The 19,183-nt window shown below is 41.4% G+C and overlaps 1 protein-coding gene across 5 annotated transcripts in view; it reads left to right on the forward strand.

Moving 5' to 3' along the window:
* Positions 1 to 2,108: 2,108 nt before the first annotated feature.
* The window catches only part of LUC7L (LUC7 like), a 31,866-nt gene continuing 14,791 nt past the window's right edge, over positions 2,109 to 19,183 (forward strand). Inside the window, exons 1-6 of one of the 5 annotated variants that reach the window (XM_081298378.1) lie at positions 2,125 to 2,279; positions 3,110 to 3,180; positions 3,444 to 3,527; positions 4,162 to 4,256; positions 9,820 to 9,918; positions 18,855 to 18,965. In XM_081298378.1, coding sequence (XP_081154504.1) covers positions 3,518 to 3,527; positions 4,162 to 4,256; positions 9,820 to 9,918; positions 18,855 to 18,965 — 315 coding nt within the window. In that variant the 5' untranslated portion in view covers positions 2,125 to 2,279; positions 3,110 to 3,180; positions 3,444 to 3,517. Of the gene's footprint in view, positions 2,280 to 3,109; positions 4,257 to 9,819; positions 9,919 to 18,854; positions 18,966 to 19,183 lie in introns of all 5 variants that reach the window. The other 4 variants (XM_081298381.1, XM_081298379.1, XM_081298377.1 and 1 more) reach the window with 4 other exon arrangements.

The raw sequence follows: 19,183 nt of genomic DNA on the forward strand, positions 1-19,183 counted from the left end.
TTTTTTATTTTTTAGCTTTAGGTGGAAACAATATCTTTATTTTGTTTTTATGTGGTGCTGAGAATTGAACCCAGTGCCTCAAGCATGGTAGGTAGTGTGCTACCACTTGAGCCACAAACCCAGCCCCCACTTTTTTTTTAAGGAAAAAGAAGCAGAGGAGAAATAGAGGGAACTGCTATCCCAAAGGCTGTGATTCTGTCCATTAGTAGGAATAGGGGTTTTATAAAAGTGATTCAAATAAAATGAGATTAGGGAGGAGAGATCAGGAAGGAGAAGTTTAGGGAAAAGAAGGTCAGGAAGGAGAAGTTTAAGGAAAAGAAGATCAGGGAGGAGAAGTTTAGGGAAATGAAGATTGGGAAAAAGAAGAAAATAGAAAATAACATGAAGCTTCAAAGCCACAAGGGATACAGTCCAAGCATCAAGTGAACCCCTGTTATAATTTCCCACTATCAATTTCTACATCCCATTTCTATGGAAAGTGGGCGAGGACATCTCCAGGTACTTCCTGCTAAAAGATGGTGAAGTTGAGAGAAGTAACCCAAAGTCCTTGTTCTCTATCAGGTGAGTCATGGATAGTTAAAGGCATTCAGCGTCAGAGCAATCCAGAGGTCTGCAGATACCAGGTGATTAGACAAGGCATACATAGGTTAGGGATCATGCAAATGGCCAAAGTTGTAGCAACTTTCCTGAGTTCCGTTTCCTTTTTCTCAAAGTAGAGCAACTGATGGAGCAAATTGTGCAGTTCAAGGAGAGAAGGTGGGAGTTCCCCAAAGCAAAAGGAAGCTTCAGCACTTGCTGGGCCAGTCCCTCAGCCCTTCCCTTTAATCACAGGAACAGCTCCTCTGGTTTGGTCCAAGGCAAACTCACACTCCCAATTTCTTTAGCAGTTGGCTCTCAACAAACTCACCAATACCATGATTCCTCAACATGGAAGCGGGGTTCCTTGGACAGCCAGGCCTGACCAAGAAAGCTGATGTGGAGGCTGCTCTTGGGTCCCAATATGGAGTGCCAAATTGTTCATGAAAGCTCGGTCCTTGTTCCAATCCAATAACGAACGAGGACACCGTTTTGAGAAAAAGGAAAACTAAGTTTTACTGCTTTGGCAGCAAAGGAGAAACACAGAAGATTCCTGCCCTAAAGACTTTGATGCTTTAAGAAGCACTTTGTGGTCCCTCTTTTTAAATCTTTGCCTTTATCTGTATGTATTTGCATAATAAGTGTTTATATCATAAATCCAAATATCAGATGTTATTAGAGGTCTTTGCGGAGGATGAAGAAATGGGGAAGTCCTGGAATGCCATTTTCTTTTAAGTTAACAATATCCATGCCAGAAAGAGCATTGATGACTGCAGTACTCTGAGGAAATCTGGGGAGTGGAACCCAGATAAGATATGGTTCCAGAGGGTCCAGACCTCACAGGACATAATGAGCTATGAAAAGTAGTTTGAGGGGCTGGGATTGTGGCTCAGCGATAGAGCGCTTGCCTAGCGCTGGCGGACTAGGTTCGATCCTCAGCACCACATAAAAATAAAGGCATTGTGTTGTGTCCATCTACACCTAAAAAATAAATTAAAAAAAAATAAAAGTAAAGGAAAAAAAGAAAAAGTCTCCTATGAGCCAGGTGCAGTGGCGCACGCCTACAAGTCCAGTGATTCCAAAGCCTGAGGCAGGAGAACTGCAAATTGCAAGTTCCAGGCCAACTTAATTTAGGGAGATCTTGTGTCCAAAACAAAACAAAACAAAAGAAAGAAAAAAAAAAAAGCTAGGAATTTGGCTCAGCGGTAGAGCGGTTCAGTCTTTAATGCGGGGTGGCGGAATCCCTAAGAGAGCACGTTTAGCACGCCAATTCTACAGAAGTAAGACAGCCCCAGGCACTTAAGTGTTAAACACACGCCTTCACCGCTGGTAGAAGACTTAGCTTTCCACACTCCGCGGAAGTTCAGGAGTGCAGGTTCCCAGCCGTCGGGGCAACTCGGGTAAAAGGTGGGCGGTGACTGGTCCGGGGGGTGGGGTGGGGGGCTTTTGACTCCGTCCCCAAGCCTACGCGCGCCCCGCCCCGGAAACTACACTTCCCAGTAGGCCAAGCACTGGCGCCACGCATTTCCTCCCGGCATCCCCCGCGGCAGGCAAGAGCCGAGCGGGCTCTAGACCGACGCGGCCGTCCTTCGTAGCCGCCGCCACCTCGGTAGGAGCTGTCGCGGTCGCCCGCTTGGCCACCATGTCCGCCCAGGCGCAGATGCGGGCTCTGCTGGACCAGCTCATGGGCACGGCTCGGGACGGTGAGTCTGGGCGGCCGACCAGGCGAGGGGCTGGGGCGAGAGTGAGGCGAGGCCGCCGGGCGGCCCGAGGCGGGGGCCATGGCCGTCTGCGTCTGCGCGGGCCTCAGCGCCCCTCCCCCGCTCGCGGACAGCCGGCGCCGGGCCTTTGTCTGAGCCGGTTCGCCTCCACCGAGCCCGCGGCCGGCCTCCCCGTGGGCCGGCCGTGGGTCTGGGGCAGGCTTCTTCCTCGGAGTCCGCGCGAGGGGCTCCTGCGGCTTCCCGTCGGCGCAGCGGCCCTGCGCCCCCGCGTGAACCGGAGAGTCGGCGAAGGGCTGGAACCAGCACGGGCTCTGGGTCGCTGGCAGCCAGGCGGCGGAATTCTCTGTGGCTCCTCAGGGCAGAAGAATGGGCCTCGAAACCCTGGGGCGTTCTGTCCTGTACCATTGAAGGGTAGCCATAAATTGAGCTTTTCTAACGTGGGTTTCTGTCTAGTACTTCTCCAGCCCCTCTTTCCCCCAACCACACAGGAGAGCCTCTGCTTAGGCAGCGCTTGGCGGTCGTTAGGTTGTACTGTAGGGAGGAGCGAAAGATCATGGTTGTCTCAGGATAAAGCGGTTGCATTCTTGCAAAACATATACCTGCTGTGGTTTGTTTCCTTTTCTACTGAAGTAATGAAGTTGTAAGTTCACACTGGCACATTCTCAGGGCTGTGCAGATTCTTTGCACTTTATTTCATAGGTGAATAAGTGCTTTTTAGCTTTCTTTGTTTATTGAGTTGCTTTTGAATTGCTTCCCATATTTTTATTTCATACAAACTGAACAATTGTGGCCCCTCTATTTTATTTATAAAGGTTCAGTGTATCTTTGCCTGCCTACATCAATCTGCAAGGGAGTTGCAGAAAAGCCTCATGTTCATCGAGCCGTGAGTCACAACCAATTTCTAAGCTGTTATAACAAAAAAGTGTTTGCTTTTTTTCACAAGTAACTTTAAAAGTGTAGTTTAGAAAGAAAACATTTTCAATAAAAAGACACTACATTAATCCTGGATGCTTGCAAATCCTAAAATATATTCCTCCTTGACTATTACACAGCTCTGTGTCCTATACACAGATTAGCTTTAAAATTTGTCACATACCACTTTGCCTTTACTTTTATGTATCATTCCCCCTGACTTCCTTACTGCAGGTGTGGGCAAGAAAACTTTTCCTTTAAAACTTTTCAACAGCGGGCATAAAATTCTGCAGCTGAGGTCTTGAAGAATGCAGATGGGTACAGTATGTGTTGGAGCTCACAGTGTGTATTGACTAACCTAGTTCCTTTTTGCTTTTTTTGGTATTGTCTTGTAAAAAGTGACTCCCAGGTGCCAACTTTCTTTTTTAAGGGTGGGGATGAAAGGGGAATGAGAAAATAGATCTAGATTATTTAACAGTCAGTGATAAGAGTTTGAAACCTTTCTTCTTTATGTAAATTTGGGCAAACCACCGCTTTTGTGTTTCTCCATAACAAAAAGATTAAGCTAATAAGTAGATTTTGTTTGTAGAAATTATCAGCTATAAGTCACACAGTTGATTGATGGCACTCATTGGTATCTCACTGCCCACATGTATATATATTAGACAATGGCCTTTTGGTGCTCAGTCTTTTACTTCTGACTCCTTGACTTCTTTTGGCACAAAGATGGAGTCAGATATCATTGTGATTCTTCATGGTAAATTTGGCCTCCAAAAAAAATTCTGTATTCTACTCCAGTTGTAAATGTCTCTAGATCAGCTTTTCAGTATATGTGATGGGGAAAACACAGAAATGATAGTCTGCAAATCATCCAGGTGAATTGTTGTACCAGATATCCTTTTGTGATTAGCCTGATAATATTGTCTTATTTAAAACCACAAATGAATTTCAGGAGACGAAACCAGACAGAGGGTCAAGTTTACAGATGATCGAGTCTGCAAGAGTCACCTTCTGGACTGCTGCCCCCATGACATCCTGGCTGGGACGGTAGGTACATTTTTGGGGACCTCATGAAATACCCTGGGTGTTGTGTAGACAGTGAAGGGTTTTCAGGTTGAATTTTATTTTCCTCCAACAGGCAGAAATTACTTGCTAATTTTCAAGTTAATGTGGTGGAATTTTATGTTATGGAACATATTTCAGTGGTGTGAAATTCTGTTTGTAAAGCTATCAAGTTTTTGTAAAATCATTCACAATGAAATACATACACCTAAGTAGTACAAACATTCTAATGTAGCACAATATGCACTTTATGTCAGCCTGTAGTTCTTTGAAAATTCTGGATGGATTTGTTTGTATGATTACAGGTTGACTATATTCTAGGCTCTTTACCAAGCAAGGTACATTTTCTTCTTATATAGTTTTTTTTTTTTTTAAACAGTTGGGGATAGCATTAATTTTTTAGTTTTTATTATGTCACTTTTTTGTGAAATCCATACATTATCCAGTGACTGTAGAATCTATTTCAGGTGAACAAAATGGATGCTAGTTTTGTGGAATTTACATTTATTCAAAATTAAATACAATTTAAGAAGAATAAGTGGTGGAGGATCATCTGTTCATTCACTTAAAGCAAAAGTGTTCTACAAAGGATCCCTATTTTAAGTCTTTACGGCTGCCTTGTGGAATGTAAAAACTGCCCATGGTGAATCATGGCTTCTGTTATTACCATGTTGGGGACATATCTGCTGAGGAACTGCTCAGCTATACTAAGTCTTCAAGACTGGCATTTCTGGCCGTAGACATGAAATGAACACCAAACCTATGCCTGGGTTACTAGGGTCCTGCTTGCAGTCTAACCCAGGGTAGGAAAACATCATACTGTTATTTTCTGTAGCATATTGTGAATAATGTGTGCAGATTAGTAATCTCCATTAGTGATGAGCAGTTCAGCAATAGGATACGTTCTTGTGTAGGAATCACAGCTTGGAAACATTGACAAATCCATACCAGAAAAAAGCAGAGAAAGCAGATGGACATGAACCCTACTGAGGATTTCAATCATATTTTCATTGGTCAGAGCCCTTTGGCATTGCTCTGGAACACTGGCAAGAAAAATAATCAGAATAAGGGTTTCCTATAGGTGCTTTTTGTTAGGTTAAAAGTTATTTGCTTAATATTTATTATTAGACCACTGCTGTGTGCCAGGTGCTAGAGATACCAAGCCAGTGGTAAAATCCACACTCTTATTCAGTTGGAAAGAGGGTGGACAGCAAGTAGATAACTAGCTGGTTTAGGCTAGGATGATATGGAAAGGCTTCTGAGGGACATTTGAGCAGAGACCTGAAAGGTGAAACCACACATGAGTGTGGTTTAGGGATATCATGTTCTGGGTGGAGGCAAGATCAGAGGGAGCGTGTCTGATCTGTTATGAGGGAGGCAGAGCTGTGGAGTTAGGTGAGTGGGAAAAAGTCATGGGCTTGGTAGATCACTGTAATGCTTGAATTGGGCAAGATAGCTCAACAGAGATGTTTAATTAGAGCAGGCTGAGGAGGAGGAGGAGGAAGAAACCCAGGAAGTATAGATACACATGAAAAAAGTACTTTGCAAAGGTCAGGGGCTGCTGAAAATAGGGTGAGGATTGGAAATTCTAAAGGAGGTTGTGAGTGTTGAGCTTTGCTGTGGACTTTTTGGAGGTGAGGTATAGTGGAACCCCAGATCACTCTTCTGTGCAGTTCTTTTTGCAGTACACTGAATGAACATAGTTCTTTAGCAGCAGAGATAAAGTGTTTATAATTCTCAGCCTGCTAAGAGCTGCTCCTGGTCCAGGTTTTTGTCAAACTCTCTCCTGTGGTTAACGGGGTGGGTCAGGGATAATGGAAATAATTATTGAGGCCTATGGGAAAATGTAGTGAGTTTGGAAGATGAAAATAGCAATTGGAGGTGAGGTGGTGTACTAGGTCTTGGTAGAACTTCCATTTTCTGAAGATTCAGGCACCTCTAGTTGCCTTCCTTGTCAACAGTGGAATTTTTGTTTGTTTGTTGTTTATTTGGTTTTTTCCCCCATTGGGATTGAACATGGTGGTGCTTTACCATGGAGCTGTCTTCCTAGCTGTCTCACTAAATTGCCCAGGCTGGCCTTCAACTTGGGATCTTTCTGTCCCAGCCTCCCGAGTTGCTAGGGTTACAAAGTATGCACCATCACCTGGCTTTCTTTTTTGTGGTACTCAACCACTGAACAAATCCCCAACCCTTTTTATTTTACTTTTGAGACTATTCTTGCTAAGTTGCCCAGGCTGATCTTGAACTTGTGTATTTCTCCTGCCTCAGTACTCACTACCAGTTGGAATGTGTACCTTCATGTTTGGCTTTCTGTCAGCCATGTTAGACCACCAGAGCATAGAGTGGAAAACATAGGTGTTGGTACTATATCTCATAGTAAAAAATGGTCTGACACATTGGACTTCATAGCCAAATTGGAGTATTTTGGAAGAATTTAATGTGATATATCAATTCAGCTTGGTGTTTCAGCTACTTTTGGAATGGCCAGTGTCTTCTTGCTTCCTTGACATAGCTGGAAAGGTATACCAAAAAAGGTAGTCATGGATCCCAATCCTGTACTTGTACTCTGTTTTAGCAGTGACTTTTTTTTTTTGGTACCAGAGATTGAACTCAAGGGCACTCAACCACTGAGCTATGTCCTCAGCCCTGTTTTGTATTTTATTTAGAGAAGGGTCTCACTGAGTTGCTTAGCTCCTCGTGGTTGCTGAAGTTGGCTTTGAATTCCTGTCTCAGCCTCATGAGTCGCTGGGATTACAGATGTGCACCACTGCACCCGGCGTTAGCAGTGAATTTTGAGAGCCCTCACGTCAATAAATAAAGTGTTGAGCTTTGCTTAAGGTGAGATTTTTTAATGTCAAAACTTGCTTGATAGTTGAGTGTTTAAAATAGAAGCCAGTGTGCACTTAAGACTTTTTGAACTTGAGTCAAAAGGTTTTAGTTCTTAACTTCCTTTGGTGATGTTTTTTTCTTTCAACAACAGAGCCTTTGTTAGTTTAAAGCATTTCTTTCTGATATTCCACTCATTTTTCAGCTGTAAGCACTTAGTTCCATTTGTGGAAATTATGTATCTATCTGTCTATTATTTTTGGCTATACTAGGGATTGGCCCTGAGGTACTCTACCACTGAGCTACATCCATCTCCCTCTTTATGTTTGAGACAAGGTCTTGCTAAATTCCTCAGGCTGGCTCAAACTTGCAGTCCTTCTGCTTCAGCCTTCTGAGTAGCTGGGATTACAGGCCTGGCCCACCACACCTGGCTGAATAGTAAGTACCCAGGCCAGGTGAAATGGCACACACCTATAATCTCAGCTACTCAGGAGGCTAATGCAAGAAGATCACAAGTTTGAGGCCAACCTTGACAATTTAGCAAATCCTGTCTCAAAAAAAAAAAAAAAAAAAAAAGAACTGGGTGTATAACTCAGTGATAAAGTGCCCTTGGGTTTAATCTCTAGTACCAAAAAAAAAAAAAAAAAGTACTTGGTACTTAGAAAAGCTTATGAAGGAGAAATTATCAGGTTTACAGGGTCAGTGATCTTACTTGCAACTTTGGCTTTTATAACCACTGTTTACCCTTCCTCTAGACCCCCTATATAATCAGCATAACGTGAGCTACTTCTGACTTCAGAATAAAAATAATGGAGAAAAGTCACAGAATGAAGATAAATTCCACTACTTGTTTGCCCAACCCCATTCTGACTCTGTTGCTGGTAAAATGGAATGGTATTTTGTTACTAAGCCTGGCACACATTTTCTACAAGACTAGGCCTGTCCTTTAATTTGCATAGGATGTAAGGATTTTATAATCCAGGAACTTTAAAAAATAGTTTCGGTCACAGTTACTGTTTTGTTTTTTTTAAAAAATATTCTTAGTTATTGGTGGATCTTTATTTTTCATTTATTTGTATGTGGTGCTGAGAATTGAACCCAATGCCTGACACATGCTAGGGAAGCGCTGTATCACTAAGCCACAATCCCAGCCCCACAGTTATAGTTTGAGCTTAAAGGAGTTACTGGAGTTCAATGTAATTTTTTTTTTGTTTTTTACTAGTTACATAGACATTTGCTTTTTTTCTGATCAGGTTAATTTTTGTTAATTTAATACCATCTATGCAAACTTCTTTATTGTTATCCAGATGGCCAGAGTGGAGGTGCCTGCACAGAGTTGTGGTCTTAGGGTTTAGATTAAAAAAGCATTCACTGTTACCTATTTAGTCTACATCTGGTTAGAACGCATAGTAGTACATCAAGCTAAACTTACAACACAGATCATTTTGTTTTAGTAAAAGGGCTTATTATTTCTCAAGTTTGGCAATTGAGTGATCCAGTTATGTGTCTAGGGTCATTTACCAGGTTAGAAGAATGTTTGGAAGATTCTTTGGACTCTGAATCAGCCCTTTCTGCTTTAATCCCGTTATTATATCAAGAGCCACACAAAGCCACTTGTTAGGTTGTGTTGTAATTGCCAGAACTCAATTTCTGACTCATCTTTCCTTTTTGCTTTCTTGTTTCTTCATCTTAAGCATAAAGCATCTTTTTTCCTTTTTGTTTATTTATTTTTTCATTTCATTTTCTTCATAATAGGGATCAAACTCATAACCTTGTACATGCTAAGCATCCGTTTCACCTCTAAGCTACATCCCCAGCCCTGTTTTTAAATTTTGAGACAATATCTCTTTTGTCCATATTGGCCTCGAACTTGGGATTCTCCATGCTCAGCCTCCTTGCATGGTCTGCCTTCTCTCAGCCAACATGGAATAGTTTGAGTCGCCAAGATCACAAGGAGGAATTCTAGAAAGCTGTTACGATGATACTGTCTTCTGGCCCTTGCCAGTTGCACCCCTTAAAACATTCATTACTGAATGCTTCACCTGCAGCAGAAATAAGACTGGTAGTGCCAGGAATGGTGGCACACCTCTGTATTCCCAAGACCCTCAAAGTAAAGTAAAAAAGGGCTGGGAACGTAGTTCAGTGGTAGAGCACTTGGCTAACATGTGCAAGGACCTGTGTTCAATGCCAGTACTGCAAATAAAAAGAGTAAGTGCATAAAGGTGGTGAGAGCTAATATGATAGGTTTTCTTGATTGCAGTTCACTTATCTGAATCGAAAAGAGATGCACCTTTACACTGTTGAGTGCTTCATTTCCAGGTATCTTGTAATCATGGTGGTAAAAGAAACTTCTCAGCCATATTTGATTTCTTAATTTTCTTGTCTTAAATTTCTTGTCTTAAGTTTTAGTACTCAAAAAAATATAGTTTATTTTATCTGTTAAAATACTAAGTCATAGTTGGGCGCAGTGGTGCATGCCTCTAATGCTGAGATAGGAATATTGTAAGTTCAAAGCCAGCCTCCGCAACTTATCAAGGTTCTAAGCAATTTAGTGAGACCCTATCTCTAAATAAAATAAAAAAAGGGCTGGGGATGTTGCTCCATGGTTAAGCACCCCTGGGTTCAATCCCTGATTCCAAAAAATAAGAAGTAATTCAAGGCCTGTTACATGTTCTGCAACTTTCTGCAAAATATTCATATGTAATGTTTTGTTTTCCCACAGCGCATGGATTTAGGAGAATGTACCAAGATCCACGACTTGGCCCTCCGAGCAGATTATGAGATTGCAAGTAAAGAAAGAGATCTGTTCTTTGAATTGGATGTAAGTGTTATTTAGTGTTCATTCCTACTATAAAGAACCAAATGTAGAATAAGAATAATGTAGTATTCCTAAATTAGTAAGCAAAATAATTAAATAGGCACTTGTTATCACTCTTTTTTAGCAGAGTACTATATCTGTTTGTCTATTATCCTATTAACTATCCAGGATTTTGTATGTATGATTTTCTTTCAAAAACATTATTACATATTTTTATGATTCTTGTTTGTTTTGAGCTTTATAAATATGGTTTCAAGCATGCTTATAAACCAACTACTTGGGATTGGGATTGTGGCTCAGTGTTAGAGCGTTCGCCTAGCACATTCGAGGCCCTGGTTCAATCCACAGCACCACATAAAAATAAATAAATATCTTTATTGTGTCCAATTACAGCTAAAAAATAAATGGAGGCTAAGTCGGGAGGATCCCAAATTGAAGGCCGACTTGGGCCAACTTAGTGAGAACCTGTCTCAAAATAAGAAAAGGGCTATAGCTCAGTGGTAGAACAGCCCTGGGTTCAATCCCAGTACTGCAAAAAAAGGTGAGGCGGGTAGTGCTGGGAATGTACTTCTGGTGTGAATGAACCCCTATCTTTTTTTTTTTTTAAAAAGAGAGAGAGAGAGAGAGAATTTTTAATATTTATTTTTTAGTTCTCGGCGGACACAACATCTTTGTTGGTATGTGGTGCTGAGGATCGAACCCGGGCCGCACGCATGCCAGGCGAGCGCGCTACCGCTTGAGCCACATCCCCAGCCCAATGAACCCCTATCTTGATTTGAATTTTTTTTCCCCCATTCAGCATTACATTTTTGCTTACCTCTGTTGTTGGGCATGGTTTATTTTTTCATTGCTGCTCTAAAAACTGTCTTTATTCATAAACATTTGGATTGATTCTAGATTTCCTATTACAATGGAGGTGTGGCTCAAGCAGTAGCGCGCTTGCCTGGCATGTGTGCGGCCCGGGTTCGATCCTCAGCACCACATACAAACAAAGATGTTGTGTCCACCGAAAACTAAAAAATAAATATTAAAAAATTCTCCCTCTCTCCCTCGTCTCCCTCCTTCCTCCTCCCTCCCCCCCCCTCTCTCAAAAAAAAAAGAAAAAAGAAAAAAGATTTATCCTGTTTTGCTACATGGCATGGTGGCACATCCCCTTAATGATATTGACTCTGTCACTGAGGCAGGAGACTGAGACAGGAGGATCACAAGTTCAAGGCTGGCCCAGACAACTTTTAAATTTCTCAAAATTTAAAAGGGGCTGGGGATTTAGCTTTGTGGCAGAGTACTTGTCTAGCATCCATGAGGCAGTGGGTTCCATCCCCAGCACCACCACAAAAAGAAAAAAGATTTACCTTACCCTGCCTTTAAATTCTTAAATTGTACTGTCAGTAGTGTTTGAATATGCTTTAGTTACTATTGTAGTGAAAGTGAAAGATAAAATAATTTATTTCCTTAGTTAATGCAATATAAATTTAAAAGGAAAATAATAGTGTTTTTTTTCCAAGTTATGTGTTAGTTGGAATGTGTTGGTTAAATTAATTTGATGAAAGTGATTTTAAATTTTTTGGTAGGTATAGGTATTCACTGTTAAGGATTTCAGAGCACTTGAGAGGTCTGTAGAGGTTCTCCCTCCCTCACTCCCTAACTCACATGGCCTGTTATAAGTGCCTCTCTCTTGGTCTACTGTTTCTTTGATGGGGCATTCATGATGAGTAAAGCACATGTATTCATCTTTGAAAATGCGGAGAAACTTTTTACATGTTGCTTTTTGTATAAGTGAGATTGTGAGTTTCATATTTCATTCTCATGTATAAATAAGTTAATCAGAAAGTCTAGTGATTGCTATAAAAGTTGTAATTGCAGGAAGCAGAATGCCTCAGGAACTCTGGCTAGGTAGTGAGAAGTAGAGTGTGATAGGATACTTTCTTAGTTGTTTTTTGGGGGAGCTGTGTATGGTTTGTTTTGTGATGCTGGGGCTTGAATCCAGGACCTTCTGCATGCTAGGCAAGTACACTGATTCTTGCCCTTGCACTCTGCTGCTACTGTGTTCTGATACCTGGTGTTGGCACGACATTCCCAGCCTTCCCTGTGGCCCGTGGAGGAACATGATCTGAGTCCCAGGCTTAGTACCAGCAGTTCCCTCATGTCCAGGTTGACAGGTTGATTTTTTGAACCATTGTTTTGTGGTCATTGCTTCTCGGAAAAGGACACAGGTGTAATTCTCATGTTATCAAGTTATGGGCTGTCAGTAATCCATGATTTGTTCAGATTGAGTGTATTTGGGTAGGAGGTACTAGGACTGAACCCAGGGTGCTTTACCATTGAGTTACTCCCCTAGTTCTTCTGATTTTTTTGTGGGGAGAGCATATTGGGGATTGAACTCAGGGGCACTCGATCACTGAGCCATGTCCCCAGCCCTATTTTGTATTTTATTTAGGGTCTGAGTTGCTTAGCACCTTGCTTTTGCTGAGGCTGGCTTTGAAATTGCAATTCTCCTGCCTTCTGAGCCACTGGGATTACATGGTGTGCACAACTGTGCCCAGTCTTTTTTTTTTTTAGTTGTAGTTGGACACAATACCTTTATTTTATTTATTTTTATGTGGTACACGTGCTAGATGAGTGCTCTACCGCTGAGCTACAATCTCAGCTCTCCACTTTTGATTTTTGAGATAGAGTTTTGCTAAGTTGTAGAATATGGCCTTGAATTTAGGATCCTCTGCTTCAGTCTCCCAAATAGTTGGGATTATAGGCATGTGCCCCCATACCTAGCTAATTTAGATTTTTCTAAAGAAGTTTGAAGCCATGTGGGACATATTGTATAGCTCGTCAGATGTTTGAGTATTATTTTTTTCATTACTGAAATAATTCTGTGAGATACACATTGATCTGCAGTGTATCTGAAAGTGTTGAATTTCTTTCTGCCATAATTCATGAAAACAGCATGGTACAACCCTTGGGAAGGAATCAGATGCAGTTCTGTGGGTCACTCATATATAGGAGCCCTTTTTATCAGTCATAGTAAACAGATAATTGACACCAAAATGGTGACATTTACTAATAAACAAATATATTAAATGCAACCATCATTTTGAGTTGTGTGTTTAAACATTTTTTTGTTAGGAATCAGGATGTAGCTCAGCAGTAGAGTGCTTGGTTAGTGTGTTCAAGGCCCTGGGTTTAGTCCCCAGGACTACCAAGAAATACACTATTTTTTTTTAAAAAAATTATTCTTAAGTTTTAGGTGAACACAGTATCTTTATTTTACATTTATGTGGTGCTGAGGATCGAACCCAGTGCCTCGTGCATACTAGGCGAGCGTTCTACCACTGAGCCACAACCCCAGCCCCAAGAAATACACTATTAATGATAAATAAATAAAATAAACCAGGTTGTTGTGGTCAGATCAATAAGAACGCTTTTACACTGACGCTACTGTTAAGACTCCTGTTTCTTTTGGCGGGGGCCGGAGGGTGTAAACTGGAAATTGAACCCTGCAGTGCTCTTACTACTGAGCTACATCTCCAGCCTGCTCCTTTTTGTGTGTGTGTGTGTGTGTGTGTGTGTGTGTGTCATTGAGGATTGAACCCATGGCCTTGTGCATGTGAGGCAAGCACTCTACCAACTGATCTAAATCTCCAATCTCCTCACCCCTTTTAAATATTTTTTTTTGTTGTAGATGGACACGATATCTTTATTTATTTTTATGTGGTGCTGAGGATTGAACCTTGTGGCTCATACATGTGAGGCAAGTGTTCTGCCAATGAGCTACAAACCCAGCCCCCAGCTCTTTTTATTTCTGATTTTGAGACAGGGTCTCACCAAGTTGGTTAGGGCCTCACTAAGTTTCTGAGGTTGTCTTTGAACTTGGGATCTTCTGCCTCAGCCTCTTGAGCTACTGGGATTACAGGCCTATACCACATGCCAGCCTTAAAGTTTTATTTTTTATTTTTTAAAAATATTTATTTTTTTTTTTTAGTTTTGGGCAGACACAACATCTTTGTATGTGGTGCTGAGGATCGAACTCGGGCCGCACGCATGCCAGGCGAGCGTGCTACCGCTTGAGCCACATCCCAGCCCCTTAAAGTTTTATTTTTGAGACAAGGTTTTACTGTATTGCCCAGGCTGGCCTAGAGCCTCTGTTTCGTGATTCTCCTAACTCAGCTTCCAGAGTAGCTGTTACTACAGGTGTGCTGCATTGTATTAGGCTATAGTGCTGAGTCTTGGTACATTGGTTGAAAAGATTCTGTCCTGTGGAAGGCTTTATTATTGAGGTTTTCCCTCCCTCCCTCCCTCCCTTCCTTTCTTCCTACCTTCCTTCCTTCCTTCCACTGGAGGTTGAACCCAGGGCCTTGTGCATGCAAGGCAAGCACTCTGCCAACTGAGCTATATCCCTAGCTTGAGGTTTATTATACCTTAATTGCTGAACTCATGGTTTAAATGGCATTTGACTTTTAATATGATATTGTATATAATTTAGAGGTCTTGCTAATCCTTTATATAAATTTAAAATGTTAAATAGATGAGTCATCTCTAATTGTTCAGCAGGTATACTTGCTATGGAAGAAAAACCATAAAATATTTTTGGATCATTTTGATTGAAGTAGTCAAGATAACTAAAATATATAAAGGAGAGATTAAAGTACTTATGTTAAAACCAGCTTTATTACACAGCTTTAGATCATAGAAAATAGATGTGATATGAAAAACTAACTTGAAAAACTGGTTGGTTGGACCAGAAATTGTATGCTTAAGTATGAACATTTAATGCAGTTTTAAAAGATACACATTATTACACTCTTAAGTTATAATTTCTTGGAAAAGGGAAGGGGAAATAATTACTTTTTTGGTGGGGAGGGTACTGAGTACTGAGGATTGAACCCAGAGGCACTTTTATCACTAAGCCACATCCCCAGCCATTTTTATTTTTTATTTGAGACAGGGTCTCTGTCTCAAATGCTTAGGGCATTAGTGAGTTGCTGAGGCTTGTCTAGAACCTGTGAGCCTTCTGCCTCAGCTTCCCAAGGTGTTGGGATTACAGAAGAATTATGTTTTCTACATCAGATAAAGCTATTAGATTTATTAGGTTGCTAATATAGTCAGCTTAAGTTTATCAGATTGCTAATATAGTAGGCAAAAATAAAAAAGTTTACAAGTTTCTACCTTGTGATTTATTTCTGCAAATCTGTGCTAAGAATGTGATTAGAAGCTGGGTGCTACCAGTGCTCGCCTCTGTTTCTAGCAACTTGGAAGCTCACAGGAGGATCACACATTTGAGGCCAGGCTTGTCTTAGAAATTTTATCCCCAATCCCCATCCCTGCTTAAAAAAAGAAAAAAAGTCCATTGGATATATACACAGATTGGCGCATAATACATGCAGAATTTGTGGCAGGATTATTTGTAAGATTTAAAAATTGGATGCCACAAATAAAGTTTGTTATCAGTAGCAAAAAAACCAAAAGCAGTTTTTTTTTTATGTTCTCAGTGACCATGTATTGCTTATTCAGAGAATTCATAGTTGCACTTTAAAAATATGGAGGTTGCAGCTGGGATTGTGGCTCAGTGGTAAAGCCTTGCCTAGCGTGTGTGAGGCTCACCGGGTTTGATTCTCAGCACCATACACAAATAAATAAATAAGGTTGGCCAGTATGGTGGCTGTGGCACATGCCAATGATTCCAGTGACTGGAGGCTGAGGCAGGAGGATTGTGAGTTTGAGGCCAGCCTCAGGAACTTAGTGAGGCCATGTCTCAAGATAAAAAAAATAAAAAGGTTGGTGATGTGGTTCCGTTTATAAAAGCACCTTTGGGTTCAGTGTCTAGTACCAAAAAAAAAAAAAAAGACCAGGCAATAAGCATTTACTGGCCTTTCTCTGCCTGTCATGCTCCCTGCAGGCACCCGGAAGCAACAGATGAGGTTTTGTGGGTGGTGGTGTTTTTTGTTGTTGTTGTTTGTTTGTTTGTTGCATTGCTGGTGTTTAACCCAGGGCCTCTTGCCTGCTAGGTAAGTGCTGTACCACTAAGCTGTACCCCAGCTTTTTATTTTTATTTTGGCACAGAGTCTCACCAAGTTTCCCATTGGTCTTGAGCTTCTGATGGCCTGCCCCAGTCTCCTGAGGAGCTGGGTTAGTTGTGTGCTGTGACACCAACTTCAAAGTAGATTAATTCTTCTTGTGTATGTCTGTGGGGGGGGGTTGTTTTGGGGGATGTGCCCCAGGGCGCTGTACTGTATCCCCAGCTCTTTTAATTTTGAGACAGAACCCTAGTAAATTGCCCAGGGTAGCCTCTAATTTGTAATCCTTTGCCTCGGCCCCTGTCACTGGGATTACAGTTGTGGCCATCATACTTGGCTTCCCACAGGTTAATTCTTCTTTTTCTTTTCTTTTTTTTTTTTTTTTGGTGATGGTGCTGGGGATTGAACCCTGGGCCTTGTGCATCTGAGGCAAGCACTCTACCAACTGAGCTATATCCCCAGCTTTCAAAGGTTAATTCTCTTTTTTGTTGTTAAATTTTTTTTAGTTGTAGATGGACACAATTTCTTTCTTTCTTTCTCTTCTCTTCTTTCTTTTCTTTTCTTTTTTTTCCTTCCTCCCCTCCCCTCCCCTCTCCTCCCCTCTCCTCTCCTCCCCTCCCCCCCCCCCTGTTTTTCTTTCTTTGGCTGAGGATTGAACCTAGGGTCCCACACCTGCGAGTCAAGTGCTCTACCATTGAGCTACAGCCCTAGCTCTCACAGGTTCATTCATTCATTCATTCTTTCTTTCTTTCTTAAGTATTTATTTAGTTGTAGATAAATACTCAGTGTTATTTTTATGTGGTGCTGAGGATCGAACCCAGTGCCTCACATATGCAAGGCAAGAGCTTTATCACTGAGCTACAGCCCCAGCCCTCATAAGTTAATTCTTAAATGCCACAGACTGATCGTGTTTGGTCAACTTTTTAATAAACTCTTTGAGAGTAGTTGTTGGAAGCTCATATTTCCTGTTCAAGGATTCTGTCAGGAATCCGAAGGCTTGGCTGGCAAGAAAAAAAAGGAGGAGGATGTCCTATTCATGGAACTTTTGTAGAGTGGTGGCATAGGCAGACTCTTTTAAACACTGCATATAAGTCCTTTTTGCTATAAACTTAAAAGCAGGTTAAAGGTGTGATTAAGTATATATATATTTCTACCAAAAGGACTAAAAATATGAATTTATCAGTAGTTTATTTTTACTGTTCTGAGGCCTTGAGTTTATGGGCCCCACTCTTGGGAAGAAGGGGTGTGCCAGGTACTTTTAAGAATTCCTGTTTCATGACACTAACCTCTAAGATGGGCACCAAGGAAAGCCACATTTTAAAGAATATACTGGGTTAGAAGACTTCTGGGGTCTGCTTTTTCTGTGCTGTTTTTACCACTTATTTGTTAGGTTTTCAAACATCTAAAGCCATAACCAGTTTGGGTTCTGCTGGTGATATAAGTAATTGCTTTGCTCAGTGAAGACACTGGAAGAATTGTCAGGTCTCCATCCTCCATTCCCCCCATAGAACCCTGGGTCTGTCAGGTGCACAGTGCTGTCATTGAGTGGACACCTAGAGGCACTTCCTAGGCAAGCCTTGGGCATCTCAGGTTCTTATTGGCAGCTTTGATCCCAGGTAAGTGCAGGTGACCAGTTCTTCATTTTCCTGGGAATTAGCATGTAACTGTGTTGGCACACACAAAGACTAAATCATTTAATTTCCTCATGGTTTGACTTGAACACAGTGTTTATACTACCAGTAATAGGACCTTTGATTTTTCTCAGTTACGGAGTTGGAACTGGAGTCAGACACAGTGAGTGGGGGATGATTTGCCTTTTTCAGTCCCTGGGAGACTTGGCACCCTCCTGGAGCCTCATTCCTGTTTGTGTTAATTTGAAGAAATGTTGGAGACTCCTTTCCAGTGTCCCTCTGGTCATGAAGTAACATTGATCTCTGGAGCACCTTCTGATAACCACCCTGCTGTCCGCCTTTGGAGGAAGAATCCAGATCATAACTTCTTAACCTGTTGTTCTTTCAGCTACTTTCTCATCTCCAATCCACCTTTTCCTTTCTGTTTTGGTAATTTGTTACTTTGTCTAAATCTGTCATCACCACTAAATGTTCTTGATTGAACATACTGTACATGATGCCATCATTAGCTAGCTGACTAATGGAGGAGATATTTCTCTCTCATTGCTAGTATAGACTGATGGTTGGAAGTTAATGTCCTGTTTGTGTTTACCTGTAGTTATGTTGGCCTTTGCCAGGCTGAAACAAATTAACCTTAGTGCCTATGACAGCTTATTCATTCTTCATGTTTCACACCAGTGCTTTTTCAGAGTAAGCAGATTTTGTAGAATTTCTTTTCCTTCTTTGTGAACTGGTATTCCTTCTGTAGACAGTAGGCAATAACTAAATTTATTCACAACTCTCAATAATATCTTTATTTATTTATTGGATTGAATCTAGGGGTTCTTTACCACTGAGCCACATTCCCTGCCCTTTTTTTATTTTTAATTTTGAGACTTGCTTTTTTATTTTTAAATTTGAGACTTGCTTTTATTTTTAATTTTGAGTCTTGCTGAGTTGCTGAGGCTGGCTTTGAACTCAATCCTTCTGCCTCAGCTTCTCAAGACGCTGGGATTACAGGCGTGTGCCATTGCATCTGGCTTCTGTGTAGCCATTTCTATCCCAGAGAGATGTGTTCTTGACAATGTTGTCAAATTTTGAAAATGCACAAGAAAGTCACATGAGAACACCGAGCTTCCTAGCATTTATTTGATTTAATAAAACCTTTGATTTATTGGAATTACAGATTTGTTAGCTGTAGCTGAAACCTACAGGCTTTCAGAAACTAACTGAATAGTGCATTCCTAGTACACCAAGGGGGTGCCTTGAGTTTATGGCATGCATCATCATTGATCATCTTTCTTTGCTTTTCCTGAGCTAGGCGATGGATCACTTGGAGTCCTTTATTGCAGAGTGTGATCGAAGGACTGAGCTTGCCAAGAAACGGTTGGCAGAAACACAGGAGGAGATCAGTGCAGAAGTTTCAGCAAAGGTATATCAGGGGTCCTTAGTACAGATCGCTGTCTGTAATTGAATTACTGGTGGGTGGCGCTGTGCCTCAGCATCAATGAGTGAATGACTAAGCATGCCCATGCCAGAGGGTCTCACCCCTGGAGCTGCTGCCTTGCCTTTTTTCCTTATCTGTTTCCCCCTCTATACATAATTTCTTTAACTTTGTTTATTTGTTTGTTTAGGACACTAGGGATTGAG

Source organism: Spermophilus citellus, assembly GCF_964194105.1.
Source record: "Spermophilus citellus genome assembly, chromosome: 6".
In the NCBI taxonomy this organism is placed as follows: domain Eukaryota; kingdom Metazoa; phylum Chordata; class Mammalia; order Rodentia; family Sciuridae; genus Spermophilus; species Spermophilus citellus.